Below are 17,207 nucleotides of genomic sequence, written 5' to 3'. Positions count from 1 at the left end.
TATCTCTAAATACAATACAAAATAGGACTGGGGATGTGGCTCAGTGGTCAAGTGACCCTTAGTTCAATTTCCATACCACCTGTCCCCCAAAAAAACTTCAAAAAAAAATTCACCTTCTTCCAAAGGTCTTCATGAAGAAGACCACAGCTATAACATAACTAGCACAGTGACTGGCACATTGTGCATCTTCAACAATGAAGTTTTTTTTTTTTCTTTCTTTCTTCCTTGCTTTCCACCTTGCATAGTCTAGAAAGGAATCTCAGATTCAGAGGACACAAAGACCTCTGTAGGGTAGGTTGGTTGTAATATTCATTGTCCACCCAAGTGATAGTGATCACCATGGAATCTGGCCAAGCTAGTTGTTTGGAATGAATGACCTTAGGGTTAAGTGGTCACAGAATTGAGAAAAGGCAAATTCATGAGCAGTAGAGAGAAGAGGGTCAAGGTAGGTATTTGTCTTCCTCTGTCTACCTGACAACATCAAGCCAAACCAACCTCCTCCTGACACTCTTGGAATAACAACCTCAAAAAAAATGAAAAAGGAGTGTGGGAATATAGCTCAGTTGGTAAAGTGCTTGCCTCACATGCACAGGCCCTGGGTTCAATCCCCAGCACACACACACACACACACAAAAAAAAAATCAGAAAGGATGCCAGGTAAAGTGGAGCATGCCTGTAATCCCAGCTGACTACAGAAGGGAGGCTGAGGGAGGAGGATTGTGAGTTCAAAGCCAGCAGCAGCAAAAAGCAAGATGGTAAACAACTCAGTGAGACCCTGTCTCTAAATAAAATAAAAAAATAGGACTGGGGATGTGGCTCAGTGGTTGAGTTTCCCTGAATTCAATCCCCAGTACCCTCGCCAAAAAAAAAAAAAAAAAAAATCAGAAAGGCACTAATGTCTATTGAGTACTTACTATATGGGGTTCTCTCATACTGATTATGTGACTGGGTAGACACTGTCTGTTTTTAGTCACATCAAGCTGCATGTACCAATTATGGAGGGTAAATCTGGAGTAGTTTAGAGTGGGGTTTAGAGTCAGTTGTCCCAGGTCATTCAGCTAGAGATCCCTAATCGCTGGGATTACAAGTGAGTGCCACCCTGTTTGGCTCAAGGAAATACTTGTGAGTGTTGATGGCTTCAATAGTGTCCCTTCACGCCCTCCGTGGGGGGTTGGGGGGGAGCTGAAGGTGGGATAATCCACAATGTGGAGCTTCCCCTTTCTAATCATACAGGAAGGAGGTGGGTGACCCTATTCCTAAACAGGCCCTATTTTCAAGTCCTAGACTCTGCATTTTTCCATCATTTCGTGCCCTCTCAGCAAAAATCTCAGGTGGGAGAAGGGGTCTCATAAACACTTCAGACTCCACATCTGTAACCCTCCTTGAGCCAGAGTAAGGGAACCAAACAACCTTCTCAGCCAATCCCCCTCTAAGTAACAAAGGAGGGGACCTCCTCCCCAGTCTGGGCCAAATGCCCTAGGGAGGGGACACTAGCCCAGGTCCCCTGGAACCCACCCTGAAGCCAGCATCTGGGGACCCCCAGGAACTCTATCCTCCACAGAGCGCCACTCTCCTCCCTTCTCTCTAATAGGTATTTCCTGTTTATGAGGCAGCTAGGGCTGGGCTTTTGGGGAAGGGATGGAGATGGAACCTCTCCCTCCTAGGGTTGGGTAGGGGAGTCCTTGAGGAGTTCCTGAAGGTTGGGAGTCGCCTCCCTAGAAAAGTGTTTTACATGGAAAATACACATATAGAGACTCTGCCCCTATGGGTAGAGGGCACTGGAGGGGTCAGCTTCCTGTTCTGAGTCTCTGAAGCCCACGGAAAGAGAGCAGCTTCCAGGCAGGGGGCGGAGGGCGGGGAAAGAAGGCGCGGAGGCTGGATAGAGAGGGGGAAGGGAAGTCTTGACTGGTGCGTCAGAGCCTGCAAAGGGGGGAAGGATGGCTTGCGTGTCACCCCTCCCTCGTCCAACCTGGTGGTCATCCCGCAGCCCCTCTCCCCCAGTAAAACGTGAATCCCAGACTCTTAGACGAGGAAGGGTGGGGACCCCACTTAATTAACCCTTCCAGCTCCAGTTCCAACTGGATTAGCAGGCTAGGGAGGAATGTTTAATTTAAAGAGGGGGTGAGTTGAAAGGTTGCTACAAAAATTAGGACTGTACTTTTCCCAGGCAGGTTGGGGTGAGCGCGTAACAAGGGGTCTCGCGCCGGTTGGGGTCAGCAGTCCTTTTCCTCTCGTGAAGCGCGGCCCCGAGTGGAAAGAAAGCTACACCTCACAGCCCACCCTGGCTCCGCCTCCCCCAGTCCAGACTCTCGGTCCCGTTCCCGCTCCAGCTCAGCTCCGCTCCCAACCCGGCGGTACCCGGAGGACCGACACCAAGTGCGAGGCTTCGCCTCCCACTGCTCCCCTTCGCCCTCCCTTTCTGGGGTCTCTGCCTCCGTCTCCCTTTTTTAAAAGCTGCGTCACATGCATGCCGTTCCCTTGAACGCTCCCGGGCCTTAGCAGCCCGCCCGCCGCGCGGCGCACGCACGTCGTAGCTCGCTGTGCGTTCGCCTGGGTCACTTTGACACGGCTCTCCCCTCCCACTAGCAGGACAATTAGCATATTAATAAAGCCCGGCCCAGCCCGGCTGGGGCTGGAGAGCCGGCGCCTGCGAGAGGCAGAGCGCGAGCGCGAGCGCGAGCGCGAGGGCGAGGGGGGCGAACGGCGGCAGCGGCGGCGGGAGCGCACAGACACGCACACGCACACGCGCACACACGGACACACACTCCGGGGACGCACACCCGCGCGCACACACGGAGAGGCGGCTCGCCTTCCTGCCTGGCTTCCTTCCTGTCCGCTCGGCCCCTGACAGGCCCCTCGCTGCAGCCAGGGGCCGCCCGCACCGGGTCGAGGCCGGGCCGAGGCCAGGCCGGGCCGGCTGCGAGGACAGCGGGGGTCGCGGGCGGCGGCAGCGGCTCATGCCCGGCCTGTCCCTGCGAGGGGCGGGCACCGTGACTCGGCTGGGCCCCCAGCGGCGGGCGATGTGAAGATGTCAGTGGGCTGTGCCTGTCCTGGTGAGTGGGTTGCGCGGCTGTCTGGCCCCTCCCTTCCTAACCTTACCTATGAGCCCCTTACCCCTTGTTTGGGGAGAACTTGCGTGGAGGGAATCGAAGGCTTGGGGATGTCTGGAGCTGTTGAGGGTTAAGTGGGGCCTTAGGCCGAGAAAGGCTTTTTCATCTGTGTAAATGCGCAGCAGCCCAGGGGTACGGGGAGGGGGCGCTGGAGATAGCTTGTGTATATGTTTTGGGGTTTGGGTTTTTTTTGGGGGGGAGGTAGCTAATTGGGGAAGGGCTGGGGGGGGACTGAAATTCCCAGAATTCCAGGGTGTTAGCCAATCAGAAGTGACTCTGGACTTTTGACCCCCCCCCTTAGGTCATTAAAGAGTTGTGATTGGCTGTTTTGGGTTGCCCCCCCTACTTTGCTGCCTGTTTCCTTTTACATATCCTGTGACACCCACCCCTCAAGCCATTTCTGGGGACACTGTTTGAGGGGAGGGATTGATTGGGGCCTGTCTTGCCCCCCTCCAACTTTTCCTGCCTGTTGCCAGGGAAGGTTGGCTCTCCTGAGGGACAGGAGGTACTCCTAGTGGGTGCCAGATAATTAGGCCCTTGGGTCTGGCATCTTTGCCTTAGTGGAAGAGAGAATGTGGCAGACCCAGGAAAGCTAGGAAAATAGAGTGATTTGCATAGAATTGAGTTTGAGGTAGTAATTCTTAACCCCCAAAGTGAGAACTTGTTAGAGGACCAAGGCTCAGCTCAGATCATTACCTCCCCAAAACACATGTCAGCTCTTGCCAGGGACAGCCTGTGTCTTCCTAGGGGTGTGAGGGTAGGCTCAACCTCAACTGCCAGGAGGAAAAAGAAGAGCCATGTGACTGGAGAAGTAGTCTATGCAGGGCCTCAGAACATTTTATCCATCCCCAGGACTGTGGGTCTTCAAATTGGCCCTCATGTCTCAAGGAGTCAGCTTTTTCCTGGAAGTCAGTGCCTCTGAATCTATCGTGGTTTGGACCCTTTACCCTGTTCTCTGGGAGATCCACACTCTACAACTTGATGACTGCCCCCCCCTCCAAGCACAAATGCACACTCCCCCCAAGGAGAGCTGCCAGTGTTGAAACTTCCTTGAAAATCATTGTGACCCAGGCCAAGCTGGGTTGGGCACACACCTAAAGTGCCTGCTGAGGTTGACATTTAAGGGTCTTGGGACCCAGAGGAAGAACTAGGAGAGCTTGAGGATCTGATTATGGGAACCCTTGGCTCCTGCAGAGGGTGGGGGAGAGGAGGAAAGGGAAGACCTTGCCAAGCTGGAATCCTGCCTGGCGCCATCATCCTTCCTCCTACCAGCTTGGTGTGCATGTTAGTGTTTGTGTTTTTTCCCTGTACTGGGCATCCCAGTTCAGATCTATCCATGCTCCAAGCCTACCCCAGGGTTGTGACCCTCCATCAACACATAAAAGCAGAGCAGAAACTAAGGCTCTGAACAAATGAGCTAAAGGGTTGAGTCTTAAATTTTGATTCTTAGTTACTACAAGTAGTGATGTAGGAAATGTGTGTGGTGGGGTTGTCAAACTGAAGGTGGATGGGAGCTTGGCCTAAAGTTGGGGAAGGGTGGCTGGGGTCCAGTGGAAGGAGGAGAAAGTTTCCCCCTCAGTCTCTGTGAGTAGCATGGGGACAGGAAAAGGCCCATGCCTGGTGTGTGTGTGTGTGGGGGGCGTATAAAGGGGGAGGCAACTTCAGTTAGTACCCCAAAAGGCAAGTTCCTTTTGTGTGTCTGATGGCCTGGCTGATGGAGTGGGGCAAAAACATGGCTGACAGTAGGGAGTCATCTTCCTGTTTGTGAAGTAGATTGTGGATGGAGGTTAGACTTCAAGGAGAACCACGTGGGGAGGGGCTTGAGGGTAGGCCTGGAGGTGGAGAATGGTAGGAATTTGAGTAAGAGAGGGAACCAAGCTTGCATGGGTGGATGGGAGAGCACATGCTTAAACATAAGAGCATCCTGGCAGCAGGAGGCAGTTTAGGCCCAAAGACCCCCACCACCACTTTGAACAGCCCTGGGGTGAGGGCCCAGGCGCCCTGGTAGGCCTCCTGCTGCCTGTCTCCTTGCCTGTCTGAGTCTCTCCTTTGTGCTCTGCTGTCTCCCGGCTCCTCCTCCTCCCCCAGCCCAGCAGAGACAGCACATGCCCCACACATGTGACTGAAGGAAGCCAGAGCACGCAGACCCACACACATGCACATGCGGAAACACCACAAGATACACACATATACACACCCCCAGTTCCCATAGTACTGTTGGGGTAGAGAACAGCTTCTGGGGCTGAAATTACCAGAAGCGGGGAGAAGCCCTGCTAAAGGGCATCTCCCTGGGCAGGATGCTAGGGAGCCAGGCCTGTCTGGGGCAGCATGTGGCTCAGAAGGGTTAAGGCTGGGAGGAGTAGGGGGAGGGGAGGAGGCAGCAGTGGTGGCGGCTGGAAGCCAGGAGAGGAGGATGGCAGAGTGCCAGGCCAACGGGAGGCCGGGCACAGACAAAGGAAGGGGGGCAGGCACACTGGAGGCCTGGGTCAGGGGCCTGGGCAGGGGGCAGTGCTAGTACCCCTCATTCTGTGGGCTGGGGCCTGGCTACTGTCCTTTGAGTCCCCCTCCAGTAGGAGTACTCTCCAGCTTCTCTCCTTCATCACCTTTGTCATTCTTTGCTGCTCCCACCACTACCAATTTTAGGTGGTTTTAACTCAGATTTGATCCCTTTAGCTGGACCTCTTCTGCCCAGTGTGTGAGGGTGGGAATGAGGGGCGGTGTCAGAGCAGGAGCAGACTCGCTGGAGAAGGGGAACTGGGAGAGAACCTGTTTTGAATGATTTGCCAGAGTCTTGAAGTGTCTTAGCATTTAGGGGCCCTTCCTCACAGTGAGAGGGCAGGCTCATGTGGCTTCTCTCTGAGGAGACATTCTGGGTACCGGTTCTGAGCTATGGACTGAGGGCAGAAGCTAGAGCACTGACCCCTTCTCCCTCCCCATGTGGACAGTCATTTGAAGCCTGGAGGGGGAAGGGAATAGAAATAGCTACAATGCCCCAAGACTCAACTTGTATCAAGTGGAGTTAGAAGTCCAGGATTCCAACATCGGGTCCTCCTGTCTCACTGTGGTCTATTCAAGATAGGATTTTGACAGTGTGTTCGTGTATGCTGTAAGGATTACTTTAGATACTGCCTGTCAGAGCATTTTGGAAAGTTTAAAGGTAGGAAACAGTGGCACACACCTACAATTCCAGCGACTCAGGAGGATAAAGCAGAAGGATCCCAAGTTCAAAGCCAGCCTCATCGACTTACTGAGACCCTGTCTCAAAATAAAAAGGGCTGTGGATGTAGCTCAGTGGTTAAAAGACCCTGGGTTCAATCTCCAGTACCAAATAAATAAACAAATAAATAAGGCAGGAAACAAATTACAGGAATTGTCCTGTCAGTAAGGGAGGAATGTGGCTATTTTAGAATTAGATTGGAAGTCAGTAGGGATGTCTTAAGTCAAGGTGGTAGGCTATATGTCACAGGGTCTGGTTAAATGTTACAGATTTCAATGTTTGTGAAAGCTAGGATGTATCATGGCCAGGCTGCATTGGGGAATGGTTTGCAGATTTCAGGGAACCCATTTATGGGTAAGTCCCTGAATAACAAACATTCATTAAAAATATCCCCCTGGCTGGTTGCAGTGTTGCACACCTGTGATCCCAGCCACTTGGAAGGCTGAGGCAGTAGAATTGTGAGTTCAAACAACAACAAACAACCCTGAAGTCCCCCACCCCCACCCCTGCCAGCTGCTCTGTGTGTGATAGTCACAGGCTTAAGGGGTATAACCCAGTGTTGGTGTGTATATTGGGGTCAGACTCTATATGAATCTGCATGTCTGTGTCCAGGGTTTTGGTATATTTAGGATTTAAGGTGTATGACAGGTTAAAGTGTGTATTAGGTACTAATTTATGTGAAAGTGGGAGATGTTATTTATGTGTGGAGGATGTTCACAGAGCCAGGTACAATATTACTGCAGTCAACCAGTGTGTCATAAGAAATCTAGTCCTTGGGATTATATGTGAATATAGTTGGGAGAGGTGGGAAGTAGAGAAAACATGAAAATTGCAAAGAATGAAAGTAGGAGCTCCCTCTCTCTGTGGGGGGAGGGAGAGAGAAAGATTGACTTTTTCCTATCTGTCTAGGTAATAGGGCCTAAATGGCTATCCAAGTTTCAGAAGTGACTCCTTCCTTGGGATACCTCCTGTGGGACTAGAGAACAGACTCCACCTCCATTAATCACATACTTTTTAGATCTGGGATGGTGGGGAGGAGTTAGCAGCCCCTTCTGGAGACACTGGGATGAGCAAGTTTGCCTTCCCTAGCTCCTGACAATGTCTTTTACTAACACCCATGTGGTTTCAAGGGTGGTGGTGGGGAAGGGTGATTCCTGTTAAGGGATCTAAGCCAGGGGTTGGAACCTATCTGGGTTGAGAGCAGGGAAGCCTAGAGTGCCCCCCCCACGCCCCTTCCTTCAATCAGTGTGTATAGTCTGAAGTCAGAATGTGTCTCTGTCAAAAATAACCCCCGGGGCCTCCCCCAGCTGCTCTGGGATTTCATCCGAGGAGCCCAGGGTGGAAGCCCAGGCTAGTCTTCAACCTGAGAGATCACAGGGGTGAGCAAGAGAGATTTGGGGGAGGTTTGGCAGGCGGGTTGAAAATATTGAAAGTCTGTAGAGAGGCCAGCATCCTCCTCCATCTCTGTCTGAAGCCTGGGCACCCCTGCCCACTCCTGAGAACCACGCTTGGGGCTAGTAGAGTGCATTTTGCTGCTGGCCCTGCAGGTCTCCTCGCCATCCAGGTCTCTCCCAGGCCGGTCGGTTCGGTCCCCAGTCTCCGATCTCCGTCTCTCTTTTGTTTTTCTCAGCAGTCCCTCCTCCCTCTCTCCTCGCTCTTCCTCCTCGCTCTCAGGGAGGGGGCGGGGCCGGCGGGGCAGCTCCACCCTCCGCCCGCCCTGGGGCCTCATTCGGAGAGAGGCTCAGAGAGCGAGCGGGGAGGAGAGGGAGGAGGAGGGAGAGAAAGGGAGAAAGGAAGGAGCCGGCGGGCGCTGCGTGTGTCTGAGTGTGCGAGTGTGAGTGAGTGTGAGTGCTGGGCTCTGCCTCTCCTGCTTCCCCCAGCAGAGGGGTTGGGTGGCCTGGGGAGGGCGGGCGGGCTGCTTGGAGGCAGAGGCAGCGAGAGGCGGCGGCGGAGAGAGCCGAGGAGGAGGAGGAGGAGGAGTAGAGAGGAAAGAGCGGAGCAGCCATTGTTGAGGGAAACCTTGCAAACAAAGAAGGCTCCGGACTCCCTGCTGCCCCCCGCCCCCCAGGCCAGCCCCCTGGCCTCCGTCCCCTGGCCCAGTGGCCATTGTAACTTTCCCCCGGGGCTGTGGCCGCCACGGGGCTGGCGGAGGCTGTGCGTGCGAGTCTTTGTGCGGCCGGCGGAGTGGAGCTCCCAGCCAGGCCCGCCTGTCCCACTCGGGACATGAGCGGCTGAAGTTGATCCCACCTCAGTCCTCACCCCCGCCTGGGACCCTCTGGGCTTCCAGACGCTCCCCGCACCTCACCTGGCCCCCTCAGTTCTCCCAGGTAAGTCTGGGCACCCTGCAAGCTTGTTGGGGGTGGGTGCAAGGCCCTCTCTCTGGCCCAGGCCTGGGGAGAGGTGCCCCAGATCAGAGAGCCCGGGACTGCTGGCCTGCTGACCTGTGGTCAGCCCCCAAAAGGAGGGGGCCTGCTCCCGGGTCATACTGGTTACCATGGGAATGCCCCGCTGGAGGTACCCTCTACAGCCCCAGGATGCAGCTTCCATTCTGAGAAAACTTTGCTAGTTCTGGACTCTTATTCCCTTCTCCTTCCTGAAGGCTCCCAGTTTGCTGGGAATGGGGTATCCGAGTTCAGAGCAGGATGACACATTCCCTTCACCCCCACCTTTCTCCCTCTACTCCTGCTGCTGGGGACAGGCAGCAACAGGGACAGATGGTCTGGGCGACGGTCCCTCCCCTTCTCTCACTCCCATCCCCTTGTGCTGGGTCTACTGGGAGTTGCTGTGGCTCTGGAGAGATGCTGAATTTGTTTGTGTCCATTCACTGGAGGTGTAAATAGAGGCTCCAGAGCAATGAGCTTCAGCTCCTCAGAACTATTACCCAATTCCAGGAAATGCCTATTCTTTCTCTAGAGAGAGAAACTAAGGCTCTGAGACTTTTTTTGAAATTGGAGTGGAACCCAGGGGTTCTGCTACCCTTCTCTGCAGGTTCTTGAACTGGTGCATTTCAAAAAAGTGGCACTGAAACTAAAGGGGCAAGGGTAGTTCTGCTTTTGAGGAAAGGATGGCCAAATTAGGAGATGGGGGCCAGTCCTGAGAATCTAGACTCTTGGGTTCATTGCCCAGGCCTTGGTATCTGGTGGATTTCATGAGCCTGGGCTTCCTGTATTGTCTTAGTTTACCTGTCTGTAGAGTTGAGAGTCTTGGGGGCTGAGTAGGGACTCTTTCCTGAAACACAGGCTTAGTACAACACTGGCATGCAGAGGCAGTGTGTGCTGTTTGTATCATGTGGATATGGTCCATGAGAGCTCGCATGGGGTGAGGGCCTGTTGTGGGCACCCTGATCCTACCTGGGGCTGCTGGGTTCCAGCCTTGGTGGGCATGTTGGGACGAGTTGAGGGTGGAAGCCTGCTAGGCAGGATGGAGGCTCACATGTGTGAAGGCACACACAGGCTCTGACTCTTGGCACCTTCAGGGGACTGTGCATTCTGGGCCCCTGTGGGACCCTTCTTTTGCCCACATTATGAGAAGGGGCCCTTGGGGAGAGAATTAAATGACACATGTTGGCACAGGGTCTTCCTTTGTCTCTCCCCCCCCCCCCAAGGAACATTGTATTTAAATCGAATACAACTGACTTTCCAAATGTCATCAAGTTTTGGGGACCTAAGAAAGTTAATATGACCAAGGCTAGAACCTTTGGGGCTATGCTTCAGTTTCACATGTGGTGAGGCGGGGGAAGAGTAGAGTTGTATGGTTACCTGGTTACCTACCCAACTACGAATTTAACACTTACAGTCAGGAAATAGTATGCCAGCAACTATTTATGCTGCTAGATGAGGTGGAAGAGTGGCTACCATGTGTACATGCCCAGATATATGAGAGACCTTTTTTTTTTTTTTTAAAGTTACCATTTGCCTCCTAGACTGAGCCTTCTGGAACCCACGCTCCTTACCAGGCCTCCTGTGTTCCATTCCTAAGTAGTGTGGAGGCTCATCTGCTTCCCTCCCCCACTACAAGTCTCAAGAGAGAAGGGGTTGAGGCTTTGGGTGTCTCCTTGGGAGACAATACTCTACCCATGGTGGGTGTGGGGGCTGGGCTGATAAGGAGTGGCTGATGGGGAAGGAGAAGGTCCAACTGGTTATCTGGTGGGTAACACTCAACAGGCAACCCCCCTTTATCTTTCTATCCCCTACCCTCCTGGGATCCTGGGGATGGAGGAGGGGCAGAGAGTTCCCAAAAGTCCCTTCTCCCCTCAAGTCTTGGTCTCTCTCTAGAGGGCAATAAAGGGATCAGATCATACAAATAGCATAGGATATGGAAATCAGAATATCTGGGCTCAGGTCTTGGCTTATTATTATATTATCCTCATGATCTTGGCAAGTACCTTTGAGCCTTCAGTTGCTTCATCTGTAGAATTGGAATTTTACTGTTAACTCTACTACCTTGCTAGGTTGTTGTGATGATTGAATGAAACTATGTAGATAAAAAGGGAGTTATCAAAATTAAATTCTAGTGTTTCTTTCTTTCTTTTTTTTTTTCCAAACACTGGAGAATTGAACTCAGGGACACTTTACTACTGAGCTACATCCCTAACATTTTTTATTTTGAGACACAATCTTGCTAAGTTGCATGGGCTGGCCTCAAATTTGAGATCCTTCTGCCTCAGCCTTCTGAATAGCTGGGATTTAATATTTAGATATTTACTTATTCTGATATTAACATTTTTTCCCAGCTTCAGTTTCTCTTCTGCTATTCAGGGCTCAGCCAAATGAAAAAATGATGCAGATTGAATATGGGCTGGGATTAGGCTGAATAATCCTGGTTTCTTTATTTTAGGGTTTTTTTTTTGTTTTGTTTTGTTTTTCCTTTTCTTTTTTTTTGTACTGAGATTGAATCCAGAGATGCTTTATCACTAGCTAACATCTCTAGGCCTTTTTCTTATTTTTTATTTTGAGAAAGGGCCTGCTAGGTTGCTGAGGCTGACCTCAAACTTGGGATTCTCCTGCCTCAGCCTCCTAAATTACTAGGAATACAGGCATCTGCCACGGTGCCAGGCCGAACCCAGTGTTTGCTAGGCAAACACTCTATCAGTGAGCTATACCCCAGCCTCCCAGCTTCTTAATTAAACAAGGCTGGAGCCATATTAAAATGATAGGTGCTCCCTAGAGTAGTCCCTACACCAGTTCACCATTCACAGTAACCTGGGCAGAGGGGTCCAAAAGATAGTCCCTTTCCACATGATCCAGCAGGCTTCCAGGACATCTCCCAGGAGTGGTTCAAGGGGTTCTTCCTTTCTCTTTCTTAGGTTGTTCCTCAAAGTCATTCAAGCTGTACTCACCGAAGGAGCCCCCGAACGGCAACGCCTTCCCTCCCTTTCATCCCGGCACCATGCTGGATCGGGATGTGGGGTGAGTCCCTTGCCAATTTCCTAACCTTTCTTTAGATGGGAGCCTGCCTATAAAGGGGAGGGAGTGGACTCCCCCACCTCAGTAATTCCTGTCTTCCACCCCCATTCTCATAGCCTCTTCCCTTACACAGCCCAACTCCCATGTACCCACCTACATACCTGGAACCTGGGATTGGGTAAGTAGACTTTATCAGGAAGGGAGAAGTGGGGGATAGTATGACTCTGCTCCTACTGACTTCCCTTCACTTCCCCAGGAGGCACACACCATATGGTAACCAAACTGACTACAGAATATTCGAGCTTAACAAACGGCTTCAGAACTGGACAGAGGTATGACAAAGGGAAAAGAGACTGAGAGTAGAAGGTCCATCTGGGCACCCCTGGAGTATTTTATGACACTTATACACACACCCTTCCCTGTGCTCCCTAGGAGTGCGACAATCTCTGGTGGGATGCTTTCACGACTGAGTTCTTTGAGGATGATGCCATGTTGACCATCACTTTCTGCCTGGAGGATGGACCAAAGAGATACAGTGAGTGGCCTTGGGGTTCTTGCTGTGAGAGTGTTTATCTCCTGTGTATTCTAAGCCTGGAAATGCCAAGGGGTCTGTCTTGGCAGGGGAAGCATCTGCCTGATCTTTTTTGAAGTCCCTCAGTCCTGAAGTTTGTCCCATCTCTACAGCCATTGGCCGGACCTTGATCCCACGCTACTTCCGCAGCATTTTTGAGGGGGGTGCTACGGAGCTGTATTATGTGCTTAAGCATCCCAAGGAGGCATTCCACAGCAACTTTGTGTCCCTCGACTGTGACCAGGGCAGCATGGTGACCCAGCACGGCAAACCCATGTTTACCCAGGTTAGCAACCCAGTAGGATGTGGAACACTGGGGTCTTTGGGTTTGATTTCCTTTCTTCCAACACGTACTCACAGCTGTTCACCAGGTAGGCATAATGGAAATGGCAAAAATGAGAAGGGAAAGCGGGCATGCTGCAGCATTCAGCAAACATTTATCAGCTTTGTATATGATATTTTTGGGGGTCCCAAAGTTAAACAGTGAACAAGAACCTGCCCTCATAAAGCTTATAGCTGATAGGTGTATTACTGGTTGTATGGGGAAAGGACAAGGATCTCTTATACTTTCTTACTGTGTGTGTGTGTGAAGGCCAGGTGTGATATGTATATGGGATAGGGGGTTGCTGTGACAGTTATACACCCAGATTTATGCAGGTAACATAAATGTGTATATGTATATATATAGTTGTGAACAAACAGGAGAACTGTAACAGGCACATTTTCTTGTATATGGGGATGGGACAAGGTTGTGACAAGCCTGTCCCCAGGTGTGTGTGGAGGGCCGGTTGTACCTGGAATTCATGTTTGATGACATGATGCGGATAAAGACATGGCACTTCAGCATTCGGCAGCACCGAGAGCTCATCCCCCGGAGCATCCTTGCCATGCATGTGAGTTGTGGGCAGGACAAGATGCAAGGGGGAAAGCAGGCAGCAGGAAGGGTGGAACAGGGTCTGCCATGTCCTGGCTGTGGCCTTAGAGGTACCTTAAAAAATGGGTTTAGGGCTGGGGTTGTGGCTCAGCGGTAAGAGCACTCGTCTCACACGCACGGGACCCTGGGTTCCATCCTCAGCACCACGTAAAAAAATAAATGAGTGAAATAGAGGTATTGTGTCCAACTATAAAATGAATATTTTAAAAAAAATGGGTTTAGGGGCTGGGGTTGTGGCTCAGTGGTTAGAATGCTTACCTAGCATGTGTGAGGCTCTGGGTTCAATCCTCAGTACTACATAAAAATAAGTAAGTAAAATAAAGGAATTAAAAAAAAAAAAAAAAAAAAAACTGGTGTAATGCTAGCCCCTGTTTTCTCTCAGGAATATTATCAATGCTCAGATGATAGGGCCAGTGAGCAGATGCAACCCCAAAACCAGTATTCTTATCTTTCTCTCCTCTAGGCCCAGGACCCCCAGATGTTGGATCAGCTCTCTAAAAATATCACCCGGTGTGGATTATCCAATTCCACTCTCAACTACCTCCGAGTGAGTCTCTGATCACCCTGTTTCTGCCCCATCCATTTGATCTGGGTTCCATGTCTTTTCCCCTGACAGCTACCTTCTGGTCTACCCCCAGCTCTGTGTGATACTTGAGCCCATGCAGGAGCTCATGTCCCGCCACAAGACCTACAGCCTCAGTCCCCGAGACTGCCTCAAGACCTGCCTTTTCCAGAAGTGGCAGCGCATGGTAGCACCCCCCGGTGAGTGGCTTGTACCTGCTCTTATCATGTCCTAACACAAGTTCCCAAGACTGTATCTTTATCTCCTTATGAAGTTCCCTCTGGTCCTTCCTTGCTCTTGGGTCTACAAGATTGGGGACAGTATTGGCTCAGTCTCTTGAGTAGCCACAATGGAGGACAGGGGCTCCCAGAGCCCTCTCCCACCTGAGTCTCCTTTCCCTGACACAGCGGAGCCTGCACGGCAACAGCCCAGCAAACGGCGGAAACGGAAGATGTCAGGGGGCAGCACTATGAGTTCGGGGGGTGGCAACACTAACAACAGCAACAGTAAGAAGAAGAGCCCAGCCAGCACCTTCGCCCTCTCCAGCCAGGTACCTGTAAGCATCTCGGCTTTCTTCTCTCTTCTGGGCTGCCCCACCACTCACCCTTGACCCCTGTCCAAGCTTGAGCTCAATAGCAGGCATAGAAGCAAATATATTTTTACCATATATTTTGCCAGCATGAACTGACTCCTTTCACTGATGAGAGAATCCTTGCAGGCACATGCATGGTGGTGATCACACAGAGTCAGCCACAGGCACATGGAACATACAGGAATGGTGATAGCCTTGAAAACATGGACATTCAGGGCAGACAGCTTGGGACACACACTATCAGAAATATATACTCACACTGATAGAGGGACACACAGACTTGAATGTTTGCAGATCTAAAATACACACACATGCATATGTACACACACACATTTCCCTCATGTTTTTGATCTGCTTCCTCTTACATGTGAAAAGAAGTTTAGGAGTCCCCTTAAATTCTGGGGGAGATGAATTAGGAAGCTAAGAGATTGATGTTTCTGCTGGAATCTGATGAATATGGGCTAAAGGCTTTGATGCTCTGGTGGGAAGGATTCCAGGAGCTGAGGGTGTCAGAGGAATTGGGTTTTTAAACTTGGGTTTGAGGAGGGGGTGGGGTGTGTTGAACTTCCAGGGTGGGCATGGGGGTTCTGGGGGTATATGCTGCCCTGGGCCGGGCGAGCCCCTGCCCCGATTATGTTTGGGGACCTCCGCCACTCTCAGGATGTGATGGTGGTGGGGGAGCCCACCCTGATGGGCGGGGAGTTCGGGGACGAGGACGAGAGGCTCATCACCCGGCTGGAGAACACCCAGTTTGACGCGGCCAACGGCATTGACGACGAGGACAGCTTTAACAACTCCCCTGCACTGGGCGCCAACAGCCCTTGGAACAGCAAGCCTCCGTCCAGCCAAGAAAGCAAATCGGAGAACCCCACGTCACAGGCCTCCCAATAAAGGCCCTGCCACGGTCACCCAGTGCTCTGCCTGCCTGCCCCACCCCTCGTAGCCCCAGGGAGCAGAAGACAGAAGAAGAGACTGAGCATCTAAAATGGGCAGCCTCCATCCACCCACTTCAGGGAGGAACTGGACTCGCTGGGGGCAGGTGCCAAGATGTGCCCCCCAGTGGCCCTGGGCTGGGCCTGGCCCCTGCAGAGCCTTTTGGGGGAAGGGGTTACTCATGTGGATGCCTACGTGGACCCTGGACCTCTGAGAAATGTCTTGACCATACCCCCAGGGCATTTGCCTCCATCTTTACCCCAAGTTCTGGGTTCCCCATTGTCCTGGCTTATCTCCTTCAAGACTGGGGCTGTCCATACCCACAGCCCTTAGGGGTTAAGGTCATGGGGCTTGGTTGAATGCCCCTTCCCCTAGGTGGCTGGTATTAGAGGGGTGAAGCTCTGGGCTCCTTGTTCCTTTCTGCCACTTATCCCAGCTCCAACAAGTTTTTTAAAGAATAATATTATTAAAAATGTAAGTTTAAAAAAAAAAATCACTCATGTTCCCCCTCTTCCCCTTATTAAAGTCTAGCTACCTCCCTCCTCCTGGTAGATGGGCAAGCCTAGGGCCTAGGTGGAGGTAAGAGTATGGGTGGAGGTATGCATACCATTTTATATAGTTCAAGAGCTTCAGACCAAGGAGACACTTTGCCATCTCTCTTCCCTTTTCCTCTGGGGTGACTGGAGTTGGGGAAGGCATGCCATGGGTGGGGGTGGGGCATAGATGGCCACATCTTTTGACAACCCCCTGCTGTTGTCTCTGTCTCCCCATCCTCCAGGACTCTAGCCTGCCCTCCAGTGCTTGTGACTCCCTCTGTCCTACCCCACCCCATCCATGGTGTGTATTTTTACCAGTTCTCCACTAGAGCAGCTGATTTGGATGAGGGGAGGGGAGGCTCCCTTCCTCAGGGAATATGGAGGGAAGGGAACAGCCTTGTTTGTCACTGTATTTTTTGTTTTGTCTCCCTTGGGCAGGCATGGGATGGGAGAGGGGCTTATCCACTCTTCACCAGAACCCTCTTGTCTTACCCTGATCCCTCAAACTGCATATCTCATCCTAACCTCCCCTCAGAGGGGAAGGAGCCATTAAGGATATATCCCAGCTCTAAGCCCACCAAGGAGAAAGGCCTCCGTCTCCAAGCTGAGGTAGAGGGTCATCTCCCAACACCTCCCCTTCCTTATAGAAGGGAGGAGGGGGCAGCCAGGATCCTCAGCTCCTATTCACACTTGGACGTATGGAGGATTAGGGCAAGGGTCCCACCCAGATCCTGGTTTTGCTGCCTTTTCCTGTGGCCAGTCCCAGGAAGTTTCAGCGCCACCTCTCTCCTCACTCTTCCCTCTGGATTATGGAGTTCCCGTGCCCTGTTTCCTTCACTCCAACTGCCACTTTGGGGAGGGTTCTATGTCAGGAGCTGAGGGAAGGGGTGAGGAAGGTGGATGTCCCACCCCGACTGTAATGCCTTTTTTTTTTTTTTTTTTTTGGGCCATTTGAGTCATGTATGGTACCGATCAATAAACAGACTTTTTGGTTTGAGAGTGTCCTGGTTGGTTATTGATGCATATTAATGATTCAGTTCAAAACAATCTTTCCTAAGAATATTTGAGAGAAAGGTTATGAATGGGACACATTTTCCCTCAATCTATGGAGTTGTTACCCTGAGTCATACATATCCTTTACCGTAACCCCAAAATGTATCCTCAGGTATTCCAGCCTGGCCCCATCTTCCTTAGAAGTTAACTTCACCCCTGCCCTCCCAACTGTTGTCCCTTACCCCTAGCTATCATGAGGTTGTCAGATAGGTGGTCTTCCTGAGGCAGGGTTCCTGGGGATAGAGCCCAAGGTTAGACTGTTGAGGGAGGGGTGGGGAAAAGGTCCTTGCCTAG

The 17,207-nt window shown here is 51.7% G+C and overlaps 1 protein-coding gene across 5 annotated transcripts; it reads left to right on the top strand.

Annotated features, from left to right (window-relative positions):
* The first annotated feature begins 2,782 nt into the window (after positions 1 to 2,782).
* Ldb1 (LIM domain binding 1) lies at positions 2,783 to 15,802 on the top strand. Of its 5 annotated transcripts, none has more exons than XM_046450315.2 (11): positions 2,783 to 3,053; positions 11,633 to 11,735; positions 11,866 to 11,910; positions 11,989 to 12,064; positions 12,165 to 12,267; positions 12,417 to 12,589; positions 13,074 to 13,196; positions 13,701 to 13,784; positions 13,876 to 13,999; positions 14,207 to 14,349; positions 15,052 to 15,802. In XM_046450315.2, exons 1-11 carry the CDS (start codon positions 3,029 to 3,031, stop codon positions 15,280 to 15,282), a joined length of 1,230 nt encoding a protein of 409 aa, XP_046306271.1. In that variant the 5' UTR covers positions 2,783 to 3,028; the 3' UTR covers positions 15,283 to 15,802. The 5 variants fall into 5 exon arrangements, with proteins under 5 accessions (XP_046306271.1, XP_046306267.1, XP_046306269.1 ...); XM_046450311.2 differs by having other exon boundaries at positions 2,784 to 3,053; positions 14,207 to 14,355; XM_046450313.2 differs by having other exon boundaries at positions 3,025 to 3,053; positions 11,849 to 11,910; positions 14,207 to 14,355.
* Positions 15,803 to 17,207: the final 1,405 nt, after the last annotated feature.

Source organism: Marmota monax, unplaced genomic scaffold, assembly GCF_021218885.2.
Source record: "Marmota monax isolate L192 unplaced genomic scaffold, Marmota_monax_Labrador192_F-V1.1 WCK01_AAM20220418_F8-fsc00004, whole genome shotgun sequence".
In the NCBI taxonomy this organism is placed as follows: domain Eukaryota; kingdom Metazoa; phylum Chordata; class Mammalia; order Rodentia; family Sciuridae; genus Marmota; species Marmota monax.
The sequence above is the reverse complement of the archived record's forward strand: the minus strand, read 5'-3'. Positions and strand labels throughout refer to the sequence as shown.

Coding starts and splice junctions, on each gene's coding strand:
- Ldb1 (XM_046450311.2), top strand. CDS start 3,029: ATGTCAGTGGGCTGTGCCTGTCCTG. Junction 11,911..11,988: donor TACCTGGAACCTGGGATTGG/GTAAGTAGACTT, acceptor TCACTTCCCCAG/GAGGCACACACCATATGGTA. Junction 12,590..13,073: donor GCAAACCCATGTTTACCCAG/GTTAGCAACCCA, acceptor GCCTGTCCCCAG/GTGTGTGTGGAGGGCCGGTT.